This window comes from Anolis carolinensis, chromosome 4 (genome assembly GCF_035594765.1).
Source record: "Anolis carolinensis isolate JA03-04 chromosome 4, rAnoCar3.1.pri, whole genome shotgun sequence".
In the NCBI taxonomy this organism is placed as follows: Eukaryota; Metazoa; Chordata; class Lepidosauria; order Squamata; family Dactyloidae; genus Anolis; species Anolis carolinensis.
Genome location: NC_085844.1, coordinates 135901154 through 135923826, shown reverse-complemented (window position 1 = coordinate 135923826; position 22673 = coordinate 135901154). Strand labels below are relative to the sequence as shown.

Below are 22673 nucleotides of genomic sequence, written 5' to 3'. Positions count from 1 at the left end.
GAAATGACATATATTATACAAGGTGTCATACATAGGGAAAAGGGAACTGTGGCTAAGTACATCTTTATTTATTAATTACAAAATTATTCTCATGATGTTGATAGTTCTAAGGTATCTGAAAGTATAAAATATGACCTTAATTTTTCCTATGTATAGAGATGTTCGGGATACTTTGTATTTACACAAATGAACTCTCGACATCCAATCTAGTTTATTAGTTTAGCACAGTAATAAAACAATATCACAATTATTATAAACTAGACCGAGAACAGGTTTTTAAAATTAGTGTTTTAAACATTTCAAAGAAACAAACAAAGCAGTACAATGAGGTGTACTGAGTTTGTGTTTTCTGACTATCCAACTAAAAAAAATCCAGCTGACACAATAACCACACTTGTGGTGTTTTCAGAACTTAAAAATATGCCCTATGTTGAAAAGAATTTGGACTGGTCTTGGTTATCTTTAGTAGCCCTTACTCTTTCCTGACTAGCAACCCCTTTCAGAGGCCTTTCTCAAGCAAGATACATGGGTTAGCTTCAAATGGTAAGAACATACTGTGAAGGGTATATTTACTACCCACCTGGTATTCGAGGCAAAAATTTGTGTTAGACATCATGACCTTGCAGAAAAACAACAGCTCAGAAACAACCTGAGTGATTCTTCTTCCTGCCTTTGAGGTTGCTTGACTTCTGAAAATTCCCTTTTGAATACTGTGGTGCTGTAGCCAGCCAAATGGCACATCTATACCATCTCACCTTAGGAAGTACACACTTTTGGGTTATGTGACATCTGGAGATGAAAAGACCACCATGTTGCATGTGAAATCTCTATGTTCTCCTGCCTCTTGCAATTTTCTATGGTACTGCTTCTTAAACTATGGGTCCTGACCCCAAATGGGGTCCCCTTCACTCAAAGTTGAGGTCATGAAAAATTTGGCACTCATTTACGCCAATCTGTTAGCAACAACCTGCAGTGTTTACAGCGGACTCTGCAAAAAATGTTTCAGCTATACTTCACAAAAAGAAAAATCAACCTATTTAACAAGCCTTGCAAATGCTGATTCATTATCAATAAATGTTTGATTTTATATCTATTTTATATATTTGGGATCACATAAAAATTTATCTGATGGAAAGGGATCACAAATAGTGAAATTTTAAGAAGCCCTGTTTTATGGAATGGCTCAACTTGCAAGGCTTCTTTTTCTACATTATTTAGATCAGCCTGTTTTATTCAGAACAGAAATGGCACCAGCTTTTACACTCACCATGAAGCTTTACATATCCGCCAATATTATCTGCAATTTCTGGTGAGAGTCCTTTCTCGCTGACCATCTCATTTTTCACATCCTCCCAGCTCATCTGTAGGCAAAATGAGAGCCACGTTGACCTTGCTTTGCTATTTCTGGCAGCATTTTCCCCTTCTCAATTCTATGCTTACTGCCTGGAATCTACGACCATAGTTCAAAAGCCTTTGGCTTCAGATGGAAAATCAGAATATTCTATGCAGTTCCTGAGATGAAATGCAACCAGGAAAGCAACTCTTTCATCACCACAGTTTGTGTTAATAAGATGCATTTTAGGTGTGGACACCCAGTCCCCTTCATTTAACTTTTTCTTACTTCTGCCTCACAGCTTGGCCTAGAATCAGTTCTATCATCTGAATAAATCCACTGCTTGATTGTTATTTAATAAGAATAAAAAATTCTGTGGAATGAATTTATAGTTAAATATTTGTGAGGCTCAAAGGGAAAGCTTCTGTTACAACCTTGGGCAGAGGATATATGTAAGTAGGCTTAAGGGAAACTATTCTGGGTAAAGCCAAGAGGACAAAAATATCTGAAAGTCGACATTTAATCACTATATGGCCACGAAGGAACATGATGGAAGCCTTTACTGAAGATATGGACTACTGTGGCAGTGAAGGAATTGCCTTGGCCTCCCTTGAGATCCTGGAAAGCCGTACCTCCCTAATTCTCCAAATATTATTGCTCCCAAATGTGCTTCAACGTGTGTGGGGACACTTTTGCCATATTTCAGATCCTCTCTAGGCCAGTTTGAATCAGGAGAGTACTTTTCTCCAGCAGGAGGCTATCCACAACACATAGCAATCCCCCCCCCCCCCACACACACACACATCAAATCTCATGAGGGATTTGAGTGCAAATATTTGGGGCCTTGGAGGTCATATGCCATCATGGAGACTGCACTTTTCCCATGATTGTTCCATGGATAGTCGCTCTGGAGGGAAATTGGTAAGTTAGCTTAGTTACTGGGTCAGGAGAATAGCACAACACATATTTCATCTGCCCACTACCCCAAACTGCCACAAATACTTGGCAAAAGGTATGGAGAGGAAATAACAATATCAGATGCTTGCATTTGGCAGGAATGTGCCTGGAACTGTTATTTTCATGCCTGCAAGGTGTGTTTGGGGGATGACAATGACTAAGCATCCAGGGTTGTTGAACAGAATGGCACTGAACTTCTGCAAAAGTTTGGCTTAGGGTTTTTTTGGAGGGGGGGGATTAAATGACATTTGGAGAGGGAATAATTAGGAGTTTTTAGCATTCATTAGCAGACTCTCAGACTATGTTCCTTCCACAGTTGAGATGCCAGCATAATATTTCAGTCACTGAAAACTAACACAAATATTTCACAAAGGTTTGGTGGGAATTACAGTTTTTTTGTGTTAGGGTAGGCGCCCTGTGTGACTTCCAGATTACTGATCACATCCTACATGCATCTACTCCTTGCAGCCGTTGCTATCCAAAGGGCATTTGGATTGATTAAATGACCTCCTTGGAATTGTGGGGATGACTCACAAATCTATTTATTTGTTGGATTGATTTTTTGCCTTTCTCCCAAAGTGAGATCCAAGATCTGCAGCCCGTCGCTGGTGACCAAACTGTCACTCTTATGAAAAACCATCATAGAAGGAAAGACCGAGGCTACAATCAAGCCCCACCGTGAGAGAAGGCCACCTGAGAAAAGGTCCATTAGACACAAGAACCAACTCTCTTTATTAAGTGGAATCTAAAATAATAGACTATGCTTAAGAGAGCCTTTCTGATTTCAGTGAGTTTTTTTTTATCATGTCAGAAACAATTTGAGAACATACTGCAAGTTGCTTCTGGTGTGAGAGAATTGGCCGTCAACAGAGACGTTGCCCAGGGGATGCCCAGATGTGATATCTGGGAAGCTTCTCTCATGTGCCTGCAAGCTAGAGCTGACAGATGGGAGCTCACCCTGTCTTGAGGAGTTGAACTAGCAATCATCAGGTCAGCAACCCAACCTTAAGGTCAGCAGTTCAGCTGGCACAAGGGTTAAACCATTGTGCTACCATGGCTCCAGTGCGGGGATTAAAACTTATCACGAGTTTACTTTTTCATGTGAATATGAATAAATTGACTCTGAAACTTTCAAAAAGAGCTTTTGATAAAGAGCAAGAAGAATTTTACAAACCAGAATAAAATAGCAAAGGGACTTTGATTCTTTATAAATATAATAGTAAAAGCAACAACTTTTAAGAAGTGTAAGAGCACAATCTGTTTACTTCTGAATCATGATAAGATTAAGAACAGCTGTTATAGCTGGAGTTGTCATATTGACAGCAATACAAGTGAATCTAACCTTTGGACTACACAAAAGAACTCACCAAATTAAAATTATGAAGAAATGGGAGATGTGTGGAAGGTAGTTAAGAATGCCCAGATGATCAAGCAATTTGGGATTAAATATTAAAACAGGTAAAATCAGTAAGAGGATTTAAATATGATGATAAATTGGAGAGGAATTCTGAAAGGAGTTTAATCAGGATGACACAGACTGCAGTCTCCCTCCCTCCAATAAATGAAATAGGTACGTTCAAAATGGAACAAAGGTAACCAAGAAAGAACAATTTGCAATATATTATCAGAGACAAATGACAAATTGTCAGACATGGAGGAAGTTGCTATGAGCAATGATTTTATAGCAGAGCAGATGGTAATTGCGAAGGATTTTATTGACAATATTTTTTTCCAGGATGGAATGATGAAAGAAATAAAAAGAGAAAGGGGCTATCTGCTTAGAAAGTGCTTAAAATTAAAATGAACTATGTATTTGGAGTAATGAACTCTTTATATTTATTCAGTTATATCCAAATTTTAATATAGTTGAGATTTGATAGAAAACCCCATGTCAAATATGTGTTTTAAAGTGATAAAAAGATTGGATTTATTTGGCATAGAAACAACAGGTTTGTCATTTGATTTCTCAAGGCAGAAGATCTAGTTTATATAAAGGATATTTCTGGGTTACATTAATTGTAAAGAGAAAAATCAGATAAACGTTTTATGTGTTGGGCAGAAATTAAATATAGTAAGATTGCCATATTATAAAGAAATGATAATTTATTATTCCAGATATTTTTATTTTCTATTAGGCTGGGAATTCTTGTTTTTGTCTTTGTGTAGTAAAATGTAATAATATGCAAAATGTAGGTTTTGATCATTCACAGGGTTGGTTAAGTCAAAGAAGTATATGAATTGTATAAAGTTGGGAAATATATATTATATACAGTACGATTCTTTTTTCGTGTCATGAGCAACTTGAGAAACTGCGAGTTGCTTCTGGTGTGAGAGAATTGGCCGTCTGCAAGGACATTGCCCAGGGGACGCCTGGATGTTTTTACCATCCTTGTGGGAGGCTTCTCTCATGTCCCCACATGGAGCTGATAAGAGAGAGCTCATCCGCACTCACCCCAGGTTGGATTCGAACAGGCAACCTTCAGGTCAGCAACCCAACCTTCAAGTCATCATCTTGCCAGCACAAGGGTTTAACCCACTGTGCCACCGGGGGCTCCATATAGTGAGATGCATATCTATCATTAAGAAAGTTGGAAATCAAATATAAATTCCTTTCCCCCCCGCTCTTTCTTTCTATTACTTTTTTCTCCTTTTGGTTTATAAATTATTTTCTATTATACTTTACTGGAAATTTTTAAACAATTTTTTAAAAGTGCACATTTTGTGGCTATGATAACACTGACTGATACACATTTTGATGCCTCAAATATTAGACGTGTTTCTGGGCATTTTTAACCTTGACATGAAAAATGGAACCAGTTTCCCCCATCAGTTCTAGTTTCTGAGATACAGAACATATGACATATACCACCTGCTCTTTCAGAGAAAACGAGGATAATCATATATAAGAAATGAGCGCTGATGGGATCTATCCAATGCGATTTTCTGAATCTGCACTCCAAATAATTCCAGAAACAGGTCTAAAAACCAAGATTTTTTTTTGTTGAGCTTTAATATGTGCTTATTAGAGAAAGTAAGGAAAACTGTGGTTGAAAATAAGTTATCAGCTGGAAGGGAAAATGTTGAGAGTGATTAGCGGAATGTTTGATAAGATGTGATTAGATAAATCAGTCAGGGAGAGATCTGAGTTAGATGGAGAAGCATGAGTTTGTCAAGGTTATAGTTAATCGTGGGGAGAGACGGGGATTAGTTAGACTCAGATCAATTAGCTAGATTTAGCTAGGATTATGCAGAGATGAGCAAAGAGTTAGCAAAGTCCATTAGGATTTAGATGTGTTAAGTTATTGTTAACTGTAAGCTCTACATCAGTCAAATAAATTATTTTTGTATTATATACCTGTATCTCTGGGAAGGCTACAATAGTGCTGTTGATCGAGTTGTCACTATAGACACATGATGTCTATAGTGGCAACAATGATTCAATGGCAATGATGTCTCCTTTTAAGAGTATTGAAAGAAGAGTCCATGAACTACGGGTATATCCTGAATAACAAGTAGTGTTGTTACAAGTAAGCAAAGAGAAGACTGCTATGGTGGTGAGATAGATATAAGTCTGCACAGTGGTAACATGAAATATATTGCATTTCATCACATAATAGTTGCACTTTTTAATCATATGGGGTGTGATTATTATGCGATTAAAAACTGCCTTTGATTCTCAGGGTTTTTTTAATAAACTGCATTGCTTCCAAGACAGGAAGAGGAGGAGATGATCCAGCCTCAAACAAACAGTTCCATTCTGTTTATTTTTTAAAACTGCCTTGCCTCTGAGGAAGGAGAAGTGAAGATTCCCTCTCCCTTCCTTCTGTCTCTGAAATGGAGCTCACTGGAGAAAGAAAGGAGGGAGGGAGGGAGGGAGGGGGAATCTGCAACTATTATGTGAGGAACACAAAAATACCAATTTTACGACTCCCAAAATGGGGGATGTGACTATTATGTGATTGTAACTATTATGCAATGAAATACAGTATTTCTATATCTAAAAAGCACTGGATCTGTTATTTCTACACTTTCTAGATGCCATATGTTTGGCTTCCTCCAGAACTCCCTATCCATCTCCAAGAACAATCAATTGTAAATTTTCCTTAACAGGAAGAAATGTTTCAGGAAGATGGATCTAGTTCCAGCTAGTTCCTCCTCATGGCTTTCATTCACTTGAGATTGGATCCACACTGCCATATAATTCAGTTCAATGCATTTAACCCACATTCTGAAACTGGATTATATGGCAACATAGATGCAACCTGGGTCACTCTTGACAGCCTTGAGCAGCTTAAGGTCCCTCTCAGCTTAAAGAGTTCTTACCTTATCTAGTTTGTCTACAGTAGAGCAAATGGTCCGGAATTTGCTATCTGGAACACCACAAACTGCAAACATCCCATCAAGGATACGCCGGTCATTGACCTACAACAAAATCAAATTGTTTTCAGTAACATTTTGAAGTTCCTATTTCTTCACACTAATTCTTTACGGTGGGCAAAAAGAAGAGGGAGTAGGAAATGCAGATGTTTCAGCCTCACTGGCTTTCTGATATTACTTTCAAGGAACCAGAGTAAGCCTTTTTAAGGCATTTGACTTAGTGAACTAAAAGCACTGCAACTGAAACCAATTGTGTCATGGTCAAGTACTTCCTCTCTCAACATTTTGCCAGAGCACAAGCTGTGATGGTATTACAGCAGCGTTGGAAGAGTAATTTCTGCTGCTTCCTCCATCATCAGGGAAAGGAAGCCCAAAGCTAGTTGAGCCTAAAGGATACTACAATCACATGCCCTAAAATTCAATCTCAGCCTCCTGGCAGGGATACTTGAATAGGATAGGAAGCTACAGAAATAGCAGAGCCTTGGCGTTTCTTGCAAAAATCATGCACAGCAGTGATGAAAATATATTATATACTTATATCTTCTTTTGTCCCTCTATTCAATATTTTAATTTACAAAAAAAAGAGTTTGGATCTCCAATTTTTCTTTGAAGTGACATACACACACACACACACACACAAGACACAATCTGTATTTTCATTATTTGTTCTAAGTCAGTTATGACTGCCTAGGTTATGACTGCTATGAAAGGACACTTTCTAGCTGAACTTGTGGGGGACAGTGCCATTATTTGGTCTGATTAATGATGGAAGGGCAACAAAGGTGATTGGCAACTAGAAATTCCATATAGAACATGTTTTAACAAAAGGTTATGCTGCCAGAGGATTTGAAAAAGGTCAAATGGAAATCTGTTAGGGGAAGTTAAGTGGTGTTGGCTGAAGAGTGGTCAAACTCAAGTATAAAAAAAGGCTCAAGGTGAGGAAATCCAAATTGAATCTGTGCTGCAAAGGTGATGAAACAAGATGCAGAGCTCAGCGTAAGAAGGTCTGACCTGAGAAGGCTTTAGCAAACTGTTGCTAAAACAAAATCATCCTAGAAATGGCACAATTTCTGTTCCCGGTTGTGAAAGGCAGGTTACAATGCAGGCTTAAGGAAATTTGATCTGAGAGAAAAGCTACCAAGAGGTAACATGCTGATATTACTTGCTTTAGTAAAGGCTTGCAGGGCAAGTTCTCATTAATTAGAAATACTTATCTTTGTTTGGCAGATTTACGAGACCACTGTGGAAATCTGCAGCAGCCCAAGATTGTTCCCGTGGGAGAATGGTACAAGGGATGGCTCGGGGATGTTATGATTAATATGCCAATGGGAAAAAGGCTACAAAAGAGGCACTGAACTCCCGCACTGACAAATGCGGTGATATTATTCGAATTGCGCTGTCTATAAATCTATGGTATAGATAATAGTAATCAGATCTGACAACATGTCTAGTATAGCTCATTTCTTGGCTATAAAAGTAAACAGAACATGCAAAATATTGTAGAATTGGGTAAGACTCCAAAAGCCATCCAATGCAACTCCAATCTGCCATGCAAGAACACACAATCAAAGAAGACCTGACAGATGGCCAACCAGCCTCTGCTTAAAAACCTCCAGAGGAGAATCCACCACACTCCCAAGCAGTGAGTTCCACTTTCATATAGGTTTGTCCTAAGGCTTAGGTTGATTCTCTTTTCCTATAGTTTGAATCTGTTGCTAGTCTCTGGAGCAAGTGTGTTATGTTTTCAACATGACACCCTTTCAAATATTTAAATATGGCTGTCATTACACTCTTAAACCTCTCTCCTCCAAGCCAATTATAACCAGCTCCCTAAGCCACTACTCATAGTTCATGGTTTCCAGACCTTTTGACCATTTTGGTTGGATGTTTCTGTTCGTCAATATCTTTCTTGACTTGCAGTGCTCTGAACTGGACACAGTGTTATTTCAGGTGAGGTTTGACCAAAGCAAAACAGAGGGGCATCATGGCTTCCTTCAATCTAGGCCAGTGGTTCTCAAACTGGGGTTCCCAGATGTTTTGGGCCTTCAACTCCCAGAAATCCTAACAGTTGGAAAAATCTCACCCCTAATTTGATTCAAATCTGCAAATTTGACAAGCATGCCCTCTATTTCATCACCTAATTTATTTATAAATGTGTTGAATAGCACTGGGTCCACGACAAGCCTCTGTGCTACTCCAATAGTCAATTCTTTCCTGGATTAAGAGGAGCCATTGGTGAGCAACTTTTGTGTTTGGCCAAACAAATACAAATACAGTAGCGCTGTATAGCCACATTTTATTACACATTTTGCAAGAATAAAAATAAATAAATAAATAAAAGTCAACAAAATTTCACTAGAACCCCCTAATTAAAACTAGTTGGAGCAAATAATTTCAAGATATGACATTCCCTATAGTGCCTTATCCAAGCCATTTTAATTCATTAAACTGGGCAAGGTACCTCTAGTGTGAGACTTAATTAAACCCTCTTCACACTTTAATCTTTAAGATAGGGCTTAAAGCATGGAGGATCTGGCCTTTGGAAGAGGTTTGGACAGGATAAACTTTGAATTCCTTCCAGACTAACAGCTTCTGAGAATTGGTACTTAAATGGCTCCTAGGGAAAATCTGGGCCTAATCCTATAACATGCAAACTCTTTTATGCACAAAAGCTTTAACTTCTTTTTCTAATGTGGAAATAGCTTCACAAGCTGCAAAATCTTTTTAAAACAGAGAGAACACGGTTGCAGCTTTGTACATTATAAAGGCAAATACAAGAAATAAGTAATTTCACTTAATTCTTGTAGCACACCTGAAAAACACACCAAAAAAACCAAACAAACAAGAAGCTCATATCGGAGAAAGGGAACATTTAGACCATCAAATACAGGAAGGCATAGTGATGTATGCTGCAAATAAAGATGAAAGAAACTAACCTGCATCTGGGTTGCTGTGAGTTTTCTGAGCTGTATGGCCATGTTCCAGAAGCATTCTCTCCTGACGTTTCACCCACATCTATGGCAGGCATCCTCAGAAGTGGTGAGGTCTGCTGGGAACTAGGCAAGTTTCTAACAGACTTCACAACCTCCAACAGATCTCACAACATCCTTTGTTGGGAGCTAATACCTCCCAACAAAGGATGCCCGCAGACAGGAAGCAGGCAGCCTTTGAAGCTGCAAGGCTATTTAATGCTAATTAAGCTGGCTAATTGCAATATTCACACATATTCTCTCACCCTGGACATTGCACAAATAAACCCCACTTGTCCAGTTTCCAACAGACTTCACAACCTTTGAGGATGCCTGCCATAGATATGGGCAAAACGTCAAGACAGAATGTGTCTTGAACATGCCCATACAGCCCAGAAAACTCACAGTAGCCCATTGATTCTGGCCATGAAAGCCTTCGACAACATATTAAACTGCATTTCTTATGGTATTTTCATTGCAAAACCCAAGATTATTAAGCAGATGCATATTTTCTATTTACATTCTTGTGAACAGTTTTAGAATAGCATCTTTAAACAACTGAAGGGATATCGTGATGGACTGAGCTCTTTTTCTGCTGCTCCAGATGTTAGGACACAAACAAATGCATTCAAATTACAAGAAATGATCCTCCACCTAAACAGGAAGAATTTCCTAATAGTAACAGCGGAAAAGAATGTGGTGAACTGTCTTCAATTGGAGGTTTTAATACAAGAGTCCCCAAATTGAGGCCCACAGGCTGGATTCTGCACACTAAGGTCATTTACCTGGTCCCTGCCCTAAACTTAGATTATAGTAACCCTAAGTCTGAAACGACTTGAAGGCACACAACAACAATGCTAAGTCATTTGACTATCTCATCAGCCAAAAGCAGGCCCACACTTTCAATTGAAATACTGGCAAGTTTACGTTGGCTAAAATTGTTCATTTTAAATATTATATTCTTTTGCACTACAAATAAGATATGTACAGTAGAGTCTCACTTATCCAACATAAACGGGCCGGCAGAACGTTGGATAAGCAAATATGTTGGATAATAAGGAGGCATTAAGGAAAAGCTTATTAAACATCAAATTAGTTTATGATTTTACAAATTAAGCACCAAAACATCATGTTATACAACAAATTTGACAGAAAAAGTAGTTCAATACGCAGTAATGCTATGTAGTAATTACTGTATTTACGAATTTAGCACCAAAATATCACGATATATTGAAAACATTGACTACAAAACTGCGTTGGATAATCCAGAACGTTGGATAAGCGAGTCTTGGATAAGTGAGACTCTACTGTACATTGTGCACAGGAATTCATTCATGTTTTTTCCTAAAATATACTCTGGCCCCTCAACAGTCTGAGAGACCATGAACCACCCCTTTGCCTAAAAAGTCTAAGGACCCATCTCTAACAGTGATTCTTACATGGCAGAAAGGTTGGATTACACAGCTCTTGCAGTTTCTTCCCTTATGAATCTGTGATTCTATTGTTCTATCCTATACAAGCCTTAATTTTATGATTCTATATCCTTATACTCACCTTAATGCGAAAATCTCCTATTTGTAAGGCACTCAGAATCTCATGCACAATCTTTAGACATTCTGCATCAGGAATCATGGCATCGTACTGGCCGGCAATGTCGAAGTCCTATGGTACAAAATGCAGAAATGAAAATTCCTAATACAGAAACTGCCCTGTAGGAGTCATGGCCCCTAGCCTGCTCAATGCAGAAGTCTTGAGAACAAGTGACACAGGCAGTGATTTGGTACATAGCAGCTTGGTCTTGCAGTGTAGCCCTAAATATAAACTCTGAAAAGGGTGTCAGAGCAAGAGAATCTGACAATAAAGAATTGGTTGAACAGGATATGGGCAATAGCTCTATCAGTAAAAATAACCTATAAATTAAGATTAGCAAAAGGTGAATTGAAAAAAGATCTATTTGATAAAACTTGAAAAGTTTGATTAGTTTCATGTGTAAAAGCAATGGTGAATTTAAACAATCAAATATCCAAGAAAGATTGTGTTTGATGAATTTATGAGTAGATTATGTTAATTATATATAATGGATAGAATTGACAAGTGTTGTATTTTTATAATGCTATGTAAGTAACCGGAGGGTTGGGGATATAGGTCTGGTAATACAAGGTGAGCTAAAACATTCGTAGTATGTTTCGAATCTTTAAATGAAAGAATTTAATAAAAATAAAAAGGTGTCAGACCTGGTTAAAGAAAACATTTAGCCTACCCATGACTGAGAAAAAATGACTATAGTCTGAAACGACAAAATGGTTATGATCAGCCTGTCGGAAGTTCACAATAGAAGCACACTGGAAGAATGAGAGATTCCTGGAGATGTGTCCTTTCTCTATGTCTCCAGTGTCACTCTATGATAAACTTCGTAGAGAGAAATTTTTGATCAAAGCTGTAAAAATCAAATCTGCAAATATTGAGGGAAAACAGTATTCTTCAGGGACATAAGGGTATAATTCTGGATGTCACAGTGTGAGGAGCGAGAACGGGCATTCGAAGATAGGGAAGCCAAAGTGAGCATACTTAGAATACATCATTGTATACATTAATGAAACACTAATTTAACAGAAGGAAAATGATTAAACGTGACCAATAAAGTGAGTAAAAGACAGAAATGATGTTTGAGTCTCATGTGGTTAATCATATTTGCCCTGACAAAGCAGAATATGATACTCATTTTGTGAAATACAAATTGATGCACTCTCAGGCAAGAGCTCTTTATCAACGCAGGCATAACAAACTAATTATGTAAGTACATAGAGGCAAAACATATACATATGAAGAAAACAAGCTAACACACACCTTAACAACAACAACAAAAACAACTTTTATTTCTAATCCACCCTCTCTCCCTGGAGGGACTCAGGATGGCTTACAAAGACAAAAACAAATCTGACAATAAAAAAGCAGTAAACAAACAATTAAAAAAAACCATTAAAATTCACACTAACACAGTAATCATTAAAACGCTATGCATACACAGCAAAATATGCCCCAGAAGAGGAATAATACCTATTCTAGCTCCCTGGCCTCTCCTCTGGTCTGTCACGTTGCTTCTCGAAGCCCCTTCTCCCTCCTTCCATATGCTCCCCCCAAATTATCTCCTTGAACATGTTCTTTTCTGACTAGCTGGATGTGCTTCAAAATGAAGTGCTGGCCTGCAGCTCCATAGCAATCATTCCCTAAGAATACTGATTTGTCACTCTGCATCAGTGGTTCTCAACCTGGGGTCCCCAGATGTTTTTGGCCTACAACTACCAGAAATCCCAGCCAGTTTACCAGTTGTTAGGATTTCTGGGAATTGAAGTCCAAAAACATCTGGGGACCCCAGGCTGGGAACCACTGCTTTATATGGATCCCGCTGGAGGGATTCCTGATAATAAGGATAGCACTAGAGGCCATCGCCACCCTTTTCATCACACCGTCCAAGCAGCTATTGCGCCCTTGTTTCTCTTTAGACCAGGGGTCCTCAAACTTTTAAAGCAGAGGGCCAGTCCACCATCCTTCAGACTGTTGAGGGGCCAAATTATTATTTTAAAACAAAAATTCCTATGCACACTGCACATACCTTATTTGTAGTGCAAAATAACAACAATGACAATGAAAGACCAATACAATATTTAAAAATGAAAATATTTTTAACCAACATAAACCTATCAGGATTTCAATAAGAAGTGAGGGCCTGCTTCTGGCCAATGAGATAGTCAGGTTCATTAGGATTGTTGTTGTTGTGTGTCTTCAAGTCATTTCAGACTTTGGGCAAGCCCAAGTCCAAAATTATTTATTTATTCATTTACTACATTTATTTACTACATTTATATCCCACCCTTCTCACCCTGAAGGGAACTCAGAGCAGCTGTATGTACATACAATATATTATATTATTAGCATAGCACAATTATATATTACTATATTGAACTATACCACTATACTGTAATATTATATGTAATACATAACATATAATTAATATTATTATATGGTATTATTATTGATATTATATTGTATAAAATGATAATATTATTATCAATATCATTACTAATAATATTGCAATATAGTTGTATAATATAATATATTGTATGTATATATACTTGTAAACCGCCCTGAGTCCCCTTCGGGGTGAGAAGGGCGGTATATAAATGTCGCAATAAATATAATAATAATAATAATAATAATAATATGTATATACAATATATTATATTATTAAAACTGATATAAAAATATTATATTATAAATGATGGCAGGGGCCAGGTAAATGACCTTGGAGGGCCGCATCCGGCCCCCGGGCCTTAGTTTGGGGACCCTTGCTTTAGACCATAGCCCTATCTGTTATTCTAGCCCTAGCTTAACACCGTAGCCTACTTCTGAAACAAGTCAGCATATCAACAGTAGCAATCATTGTAGCAACAAATATAATATCACCAGCACTCTATTCTGGCCAGTATAAAGGTTTCCAAGTCCAACTAGACTTACCATTCAAACAGGGAGAAGTCATGATAATCAAGAAAATTTGGGGAACAGGAATGGACAGATACCAGTTGGCAATAAGGGTCTTAAAAAGTAAAGTGGAACAAAAGTCAGGTAAAGGTTGAAGGAAGGAAGAAATAATGGCCAGGAAGTCTATCATAGTCACAAATACCCTAATGACACCCTGCTTGTACCTACACACTGATAGAACTCTCTGTAGCGGCCTCTGGTCATGGCTGGATTGTCCCGTCTGTAGACTTTAGCAATATGGTAGCGTTTAATATTGGTGATTTTGTTCATAGCCAAGTAACGTGCAAATGGGACCTGGAAAGAAAGGCTAAGGAAACGTTTTAACATTTATTTATTTTTATTTATTTATTTATTTATTATTTGAACTTATATGCCGCCACTCCCCTAGGGCTCGGGGCGGCTTACAAGAAAGGCTAATTTAGTGTAAACATTTTAAATCCAGAGCTAGTCAAACATTTGGGTCCTGTTGGGTTCTGCCAGGACAGAGAGAGGTTTGTCCCAGAGTCCTCCTTTGGCATAAACTGAAAAGAACCATCAAAAGGCAAGCTTTCTGTCACAGGCATTAGCATTCAAGGACACCCCAAGCTTCTGAGTGGTCCAGGAGATGGTCCTTAAGCTCCAAGATTTTAATTCTAAAGAAGCAGGAATACTGAGGTCTGAACTGTGATAGGACAGAAGTGTCCTAGTTTGAAGAGCAAACACAAGGGAACCCCATATCATCTTTCCAAGGGCTCACAAGATCACTGTACTTTGTTAGAGATCTGAGTTTGGTTATGACACTCCCTGAAAGTCACAGATATGGTTTCAAGCAGCTTCCATAGTGGAAACTTTGAAAATGCCTGATCTCATAATAAGCAAAGCAAATGATATCAAATGATGCAGGAAGACGGAGAAGCTAATCTCAAATACTGCTTTAAGTGAGCTAACACCATTTTGAGATGCATATCCATTTTTGAAGTGAAAACATACCTCTGAAATGGAACACAAGAATAACAGTGGAATCCCCTCCTGTTTCAAAAATTAACATCAGATTGTGCAACATGAGACAGACTTTTTTGTGGTTCTAAGATCTTTCTCCTCTTTCTATGCATGGCAAAGGGACAGAGATAAGAAAAATCTCTTTTTAAGAAGTTGTAGAATCAAAACAATGCTACAAACATTTATATACATACTTAGCTTGAATAATATATTTCAATTTAAGAATATGAGGCTTAAGCTGCCAAGCTAGGAATACAAGGTTCTAAGGCAGTGATTCCCAAAGTGGGTGCTACTGCCCCCTAGTGGGCACTGCAACGATCCAGGGGGGCAGTGATGGCATCTATTAGGACATGGGGGCAGGGCCAAGTGAGGGGCATGGCTTCTTCCCAAGAGCCCGAGACAGGGCTGAAAATCTATCCCTCTCCTGAGGGGCTTGTTGGGACACAGAGGGCAGAGCTAGGGAAGGGGGTGGGGCCTCCTTCCAAGAGCCCGAGACAGGACTGAGCCTCTATACCTCTCCTGAGAGGCCTTTTAGGACTAAAGGGCGGGGTTAGGGGCAGTGGCGGGGCCTCTTCCCAAGAGCCCGAGACAGGGCTGAGCCTCTGTATACTTCTCCTGAGGCACTTGTTAGAACACAGGGGCAGGGTATAGGGGTTCAGCCTCATCAGGCACTTGGGAAGAGGCCCCACCACCTCCTCTAGCCCCGCCCCCTTAGTCCTGGCAGGCACCGCAGGACAGGGATAGAAGCTCAGCCCTGCCTCAGAGCTCCTAACTCCGCCCATCCCAGTCCTGGCCACCCATTTGTGGCCCCGCCCACATCCCCCTCCTAGCCCTGCATCTTGGAGAAAGGCTCAGCCTCGCCCTCTTGAGCAGGAGCCACACCCACCCCTCTATGCCAGGTCCCCTTTCCAGAGGGTGCTGAGTAATATTCTTTCTGGAAAGGGGGCGATAGGCCAAGTAAGTTTGGGAACCACTGTTCTAAGGATACAGTCAAATCATAGCGAAGAGACAGAAGTTCTCCCCCTTGGTCTTTCAAATCATAGATGAGCTTGGAGTCTTCTCCATACTTCCCTGTCAACGTTTCCTATGTACAAATAGGAGGAGACAGAAAAATGAGTGGTAAGTAAAACATAAGAGCAACGATGGGAACTGTCAGGCTTTTTAGCAAACTAAATTTTTAGATAAATTAATATTTGGACCAAAATGTTTTCATAAAGCCCTAAAACTGCATGGAAAACTGCATATAAAAACATATTACATTATTTATGTCTTTCTACTGTATATCTACAGCATCTTACAAATGAATTAACAAAAACAATGCAATCAGCATAACATTTTACATATTATAATATATATCAGCAATACAAAAATTGAATACAGTGAGAACTAATTTATTTATTTATTTATTTCCAATATTTCTACCCCGCCCTTCTCCCCGAGGGGACTCAGGGCGGCTTACACAACTGGTAGGATCACTACCAGTACATCATAATACAATAAAATAAGAATAAAACAGTTAAAATAATTAAATAACATAATAAAATACAATATATAAAAATTTAACACAATGCAACACCAAATATATATACCAATCATCCATCAGACCTTGTGCAAAACTAACACATGGAAAATTTAAAAACGACACATCAAAAGATGCTTGTGTGCATTACTTTCTGGTAGGAGACAATAAAAGAGGGTGTGCGATGTTTCTCCACTGGAAGGAAGCTCCTCAGCTGTATAGTTGCCACAGAAAAGATGCTGACTCTTGGGGTCATCTTAAGGAGATACAATAGTAAGTGCTCCCGTGGCTAACCCAGTGCATCTACACTGTAGAATTAATAGTTTGGCTTCACTTCATCTGACATGGTTCAATGCTGTGCAATCTTGAGAATTGCAGTTTTGCAAGGACTAAAGCCTTCTCTGTTAAACTTGCCAAACTACAGCTCCCATGATTCCATAGCGCTGAGCTATGGCAGTTAAAGTGGTGTCAAACTACATTCATTCCAGTGTAGATGCATTCAGAAAAAGGGTAGCTTGTTCGGTGCTGCCCTAACAAAATAATTGCTGCTCCAAATTCTTCTGAGCCCACAAAAGGACCTTTAATCTCTACATTAAAATTACACTCAAATGTCCTTAAAGCCAGCAAATGTGTCCCCCAACATGGTGGCTTATTTTCCACCAGGAACTACAATACTTCCCTCTGCCCGTCAGGGCTTGAGACATGCTATACTGTATTTGTGTATCTGCTCATTTATTTACTTATGCAGTTATGCCTATGCATTCTGGAAGATGGATGGTGTTATGCTTTTTAATATGCTGATGTAACTTGCTTTAGTAAAGGCTTGCAGGGCAAGTTCTCACTAATTAGGAATACTTCTCTTTGTTTGGCAGATTTATGAGACCACTGTGGGAAACCGCAGCAGTCCTAAGACTGTTCCTGTGGGAGAAAGGGACAAAGAGAGGCTAGGGGATATTATGATTAATATGATAATGGGGAAAAGCCTGCAAAAGAGGTGAATGGCTGTGTTATTTGAGTTGTGCTGCGTATAAGGTATAGGTAATACTAATCAGATCTGAAACCATCCATGGTACAGTTCATTTTTTGGTTATCTTAAGCAAAGTTTTACTAATTTACCAAAAATGAAGAAACTGGCTAAGATTATCGGAAGTGCTAAATAGAAATAACTTCCGGTTACTTCTAGGAAACATTTCTTGTTGAAAGTTTAATGGTGTAGCCTGGCAAAGGGATGTAGGAGCAAAAACTAGCCCATACTCCATCGGCCACCCCGATGTTGAGCCTTAATATAACACCATAATATAACACCAAATGGAGCAAAAATGGGTGACCATAAGAACCAACGAATGTATTTCAAGCTTTAAGGGCTAAGTGAATATTGGCTGGCCCTTTTTATTGTTTCACTCAGCCATGGAAACTGACTGGGCGACCTTGGGCAAATTACAAGTCTCACTGTCTCAACCTCAAAGGAAAATGATGCCAAATCCTTTCAGAACAAAACCTTGCCAAGAAAATCACATAGTAGGTTTGTCTTATGGTCATATTAATTCAGAAAGGCACACAAAAACAGCAAATATTTTCCCATCATTTTCCCCTGGTAAAAAGCAAGATGTGAGTTTTAAAATAAAAAATAATAACTTTATTCAGTTGATTGTGTCAGGTAATATGCATGCATGTGTAAATAAATCCAATAGAATTCAGTGGGTATAAGTGGCTACAGGATTGTCTTTTAAGTACAGTAGAGTCTCACTTATCCAACATAAACGGGACGGCAGAATGTTGGATAAGCGAATATGTTGGATAATAAGGAGACATTAAGGAAAAGCCTATTAAACATCAGATTAGGTTATGATTTTACAAATTAAGCACCAAAGCATCATGTTATACAACAAATTTGACAGAAAAAGTAGTTCAATAGGCAGTAATGCTATGTAGTAATTACTGTATTTACGAATTTAGCACCAAAATATCACGATATATTGAAAACATTGACTACAAAACTGCGTTGGATAATCCAGAACGTTGGATAAGCGAGTGTTGGATAAGTGAGACTCTACTGTATTTGAGAGGCGGTATCTTCCACGTGACATTACCTTCAAAGAATTTCATCACCATGCCATCACTTGCCATAAAATTACAGACTTACAATGTGGATTTTAGATTGACCTACTATCACTTTTGCTTAGTTACACTACCTCACCTTTAATTCAAACACTGGTGTATCTATTGTTTCAGCTCCGTGGCGTTTGAAGCAATTGATGATGATGCTGAAGACCCTCTCTCGGATGGCCATCTGCTTGGGACTATAGTCCCTAGTTCCCTGAAAGCATGAAGTGGAAAGAATAAAGTCAGAGCAGGGATGAGGGGGTTGGCCTGAGGGCTACATGTGACCCCAACTGTATTTTGTGGTGTTCCAAGTCCACAGTGGTATTGTGAAGTCAAATATTGCTCTCCATATGGTTGCCAATCCATGACTGAGAAGAACTCAAAATATTCTGGCCCACTAAGCTCAAGATATATTCAGGAAAACGAAAGTCACCGAATGGATAGCAGAACAGCTACAAGGATTCAAAGAAAGACTTTTGTTGAAGGCACACCTATGTGAATACTTTACTCACATGTCACAGCCAAATAAAATGTCATATATTTCAAATAAACAAGCTGTTCTTCAATTGGTACATTCAAAGCTGACTTCTAAAACAAACCTGAGATACAATCTGTTTTTCCTGCTTTATTAAGCTCGCACAGAAAAGTGACTATTTAGCTTACTAGCAAAAAGGAAACTATTCTGGTTCCTAACAAAAACGAAAATGACTATTTTGCTTTCTAGAAAAAAGATCAGAACTCCAAGATTTCTAGGTACATCATTGCCTCCAAATTCACAGAAGCACCATAATTTTGATGTGATAACAGCACCGAGGGCCCTTGCACACATATAACCCAGAATATAAAGGAAGTAAAACCCACAATATCTGCTTTGAATTGGGATATCTGAGTCCACACTGTCATATATCCCAGTTCAAAGCAAATAACGTAGCATTTTATTCAGCTGTGTGGAAGGGGCCTGACACACGCAACTGAGGCAGACTGTATTGTAATGGTACTGTAATGGCCATTACTCTTCCCCTGAATGACATCAAAGGGTTTTGTATACCCATTACGGAGTCAAATGGTTCATATACAATAACCATCTAATGCAGTTTTAAACTGGAAGTGAAGGAAGTGCTTTTGCTGTGCCAATGAATATACAGAAAATCTTGGAACCAGTTTGAGGCCCAGATGGTGGTTACAGAAACCACAGAGCACTGATACATATTAAGGGTTTTCTCTTGTGCGGTTTTAAATGAGATTGTCGTCTGGTCACTGTGGCATGAAGCTAGCTTCGAATTGTGTTAATCATCAGTGTAGATGGACGCTAAGGTTTATTTGCCAGATTTCTGTGACATGATGCCAAAACATACATTGAATGTGCCAAAGACCACACCTGCCAATTGAAATCTAGCTAAGCTATATGCTGGTGCTTCTTGATGCGAGTGAGAAAGAGCCTGGGAACGTACCTTTGGTGTCTTGAGCACAAACTTATGCTTCCCGTCCTCTGGACATATTGTTGCCTTCATTTCCAAGAGCTTTGCAACCTGCTCTGCAATCTGAAAGAGAAGATTTTAACCAATATATAGGTTACACCATGGTGGCTACTTCATTATTTAATAACGCTTTTATTTTAAGTTCGCCACATGGATGTGAGTACGAGATCCTCTCCTTATTGGTTTTCAATTGATTTGGGGTTTTTTCTTCCAGTCTCTCTTGCGAGAGAAAAAGCGGATACAAATACTGTACATCTATACACATAATAAAAGTGAAAATATATATGTATGTATGTATGTATGTGGCTGGAGTGTCCATTTACACAGACAAGCTCCTGCCTCCACAAACATATATAGTTACCCACTACGCAGGAGACACCAATGTCCCTCCCTCCAATGACATTACAGATTATAGCGAGCACCGTAAACATGTCCAAGAGCCCTGCCAATGCCCTCCTCAAACACCACACTGCCCACCACTCACCCAAGCAAAGGCTTTCATATGGGGACAATTTCATCATAGATTTTATGTGTTTCCTCCACCACAGATACCTCAGTGTTTCTTACTCTCTCCACTGGTGTGGAATTTGCATGACCCCGCCCACTGCTCCTTCCATAACCCTTTCCTATTCTTTTCGACGGCACACAGCAAACAGAGGAATTGATCAGCAACTGAACATACTAGAGAGGTTTGGAGAGAATTCACCATGATTTATAGTTGTAGGTACTGGGATTGATAAATTCACCTGCAATTGAAGAGCACTCTGAATTCCACCAACGATGGACCTGGAATTAACTTGGCACACAGAACCTCCATGACCAACAAAAAATACTGGAGGTCTTTGGAGGTATTTATAGGAGCGCATTATGAACCCAAACTATGATGGATCTGGACCAATCTTGGCATGGATACCCAATATGCCCAAATTTGAGGGGAATCCGCCTGGACATTTTGGAGTTGTAGGTGCTGGGATTTATAGTCCACCTGCAATCAATGAGCACTGTGAACCCAAAAAACAATGGAATTGGACCAAATCTGGCACACAGAACCTACATGACCAACAAAAAAAATACTGGAGGTCTATGGGGAAAATTCACCTTGATTTGGGGGAGTTGTAGTTCACCTACATCCAGAGAGCACTTTAAACCCAAACACCAATGGATCTGGATCAAACTTGGCTCACATACCTGATATGCCAAAATTTCATTGCTGGAGGGTTTTGGGGGGAACTGACCTTCCTTTCTGGGAGTTGTAGTTTACCCACGACCAGGAAAACTGTGACCTCTACTGATGATGGACCAGGACCAAATCTGGCACACAGAACCCTCATGACTAACTCAACCAACTGGAGGGGTTTGAGGGGACTGACTCACCATAGTGGGAGTTGTACTTTACCCTACAGTCAGAGAGCACAATGAACCCCACCGATGATGCATCTAGAGCAAACATGCCCAATACAACAAACTTTGAGTACTGATTGGGCTTTTTGGGGGGTTAACCTGGCATGATGTGAGTTGTAGTTCACCTACAACCTTATGCATTTTTGTACAATTAAAAACGGACTTTTTCAAATAACATGGGCAACACTGAGTACCCAAGCTAGTATGGTAATAACTCCAAACCAAGACACTCCCTTGACTTTTCCCCATGGTATACTTACTGATTACACATAAATTTCTAGATTTTTAAACAAGTAGGAGGCAGCTAAATGAGGCATCACTGGTGGAAAAAGCAGAGCAATCGGGGGACCATCTACACTGTATAATTCATGCAGTTTGACACCCCTTTGACTGCCATGGCTTAATGCTATGGAATCTTGGGATTTGGAGTTCCACAAGGTCTTTTAAGCCTTCTTTGCCTATGAGTGCTGGTGCCTGACCAAACTACAGCTGCCACGATTCCACTGCATTGAGTCATGGCGTTTAAAGTGGTGTTAAGCAGCATTAATTCTACAGTGTAGATGCACCCAGAGGAGCAGGTTGTGACTTAGAGTAATGCATGGCCCCCTCACCTCCTCCTGGCTGGCCTTTTCCTGCTTGAGGCGCCGCACCAGATCCGCCTGTGCCCTCAGCGCCGACTCTCCCTCCGCCATAGCGGCGACTCGGCTTCAGTGCCTGCCTCTACCGCAGTGCACATGCGCACGCGTCATCCCTGTCCCCGCCCCGCGCATGCGCACGGCACTGCACAGAAGCCACCCGCTCTCGCCTGTGTCGGGTGATGCAACAAGGCTTTGGGATGGCAAGGGATTCAAAGAGGGGAAGTGACGTCAATTCTGTAGTCACCTAGTTATCTCTGCCAACATTCTATTGATCTACACTTTTGAATGAATGCAGTTTGACACCACTTTTTGACTGCTATGACTCTATGCTATGGGATGGTGGGAGTTGTAGTTTGTTGAGACACTAGCACTCTTTGGCCT

The 22673-nt window shown here is 39.5% G+C and overlaps 1 protein-coding gene across 1 annotated transcript in view; it reads right to left on the bottom strand.

The window, feature by feature from the left end:
* Positions 1 to 22424, bottom strand: part of LOC100558083 (histidine--tRNA ligase, cytoplasmic) — a 28266-nt gene extending 5842 nt beyond the window's left edge. Inside the window, exons 1-8 of the mRNA XM_003219889.4 lie at positions 22266 to 22424; positions 20227 to 20316; positions 18870 to 18989; positions 16142 to 16237; positions 14344 to 14469; positions 11191 to 11298; positions 6614 to 6712; positions 1268 to 1361 (exon numbers count right to left, since the gene is read on the bottom strand). Coding sequence (XP_003219937.1) covers positions 1268 to 1361; positions 6614 to 6712; positions 11191 to 11298; positions 14344 to 14469; positions 16142 to 16237; positions 18870 to 18989; positions 20227 to 20316; positions 22266 to 22346 — 814 coding nt within the window. The 5' untranslated portion in view covers positions 22347 to 22424. The remainder of the gene's footprint in view (positions 1 to 1267; positions 1362 to 6613; positions 6713 to 11190; positions 11299 to 14343; positions 14470 to 16141; positions 16238 to 18869; positions 18990 to 20226; positions 20317 to 22265) is intronic.
* Between the last annotated feature and the right edge of the window lie 249 nt (positions 22425 to 22673).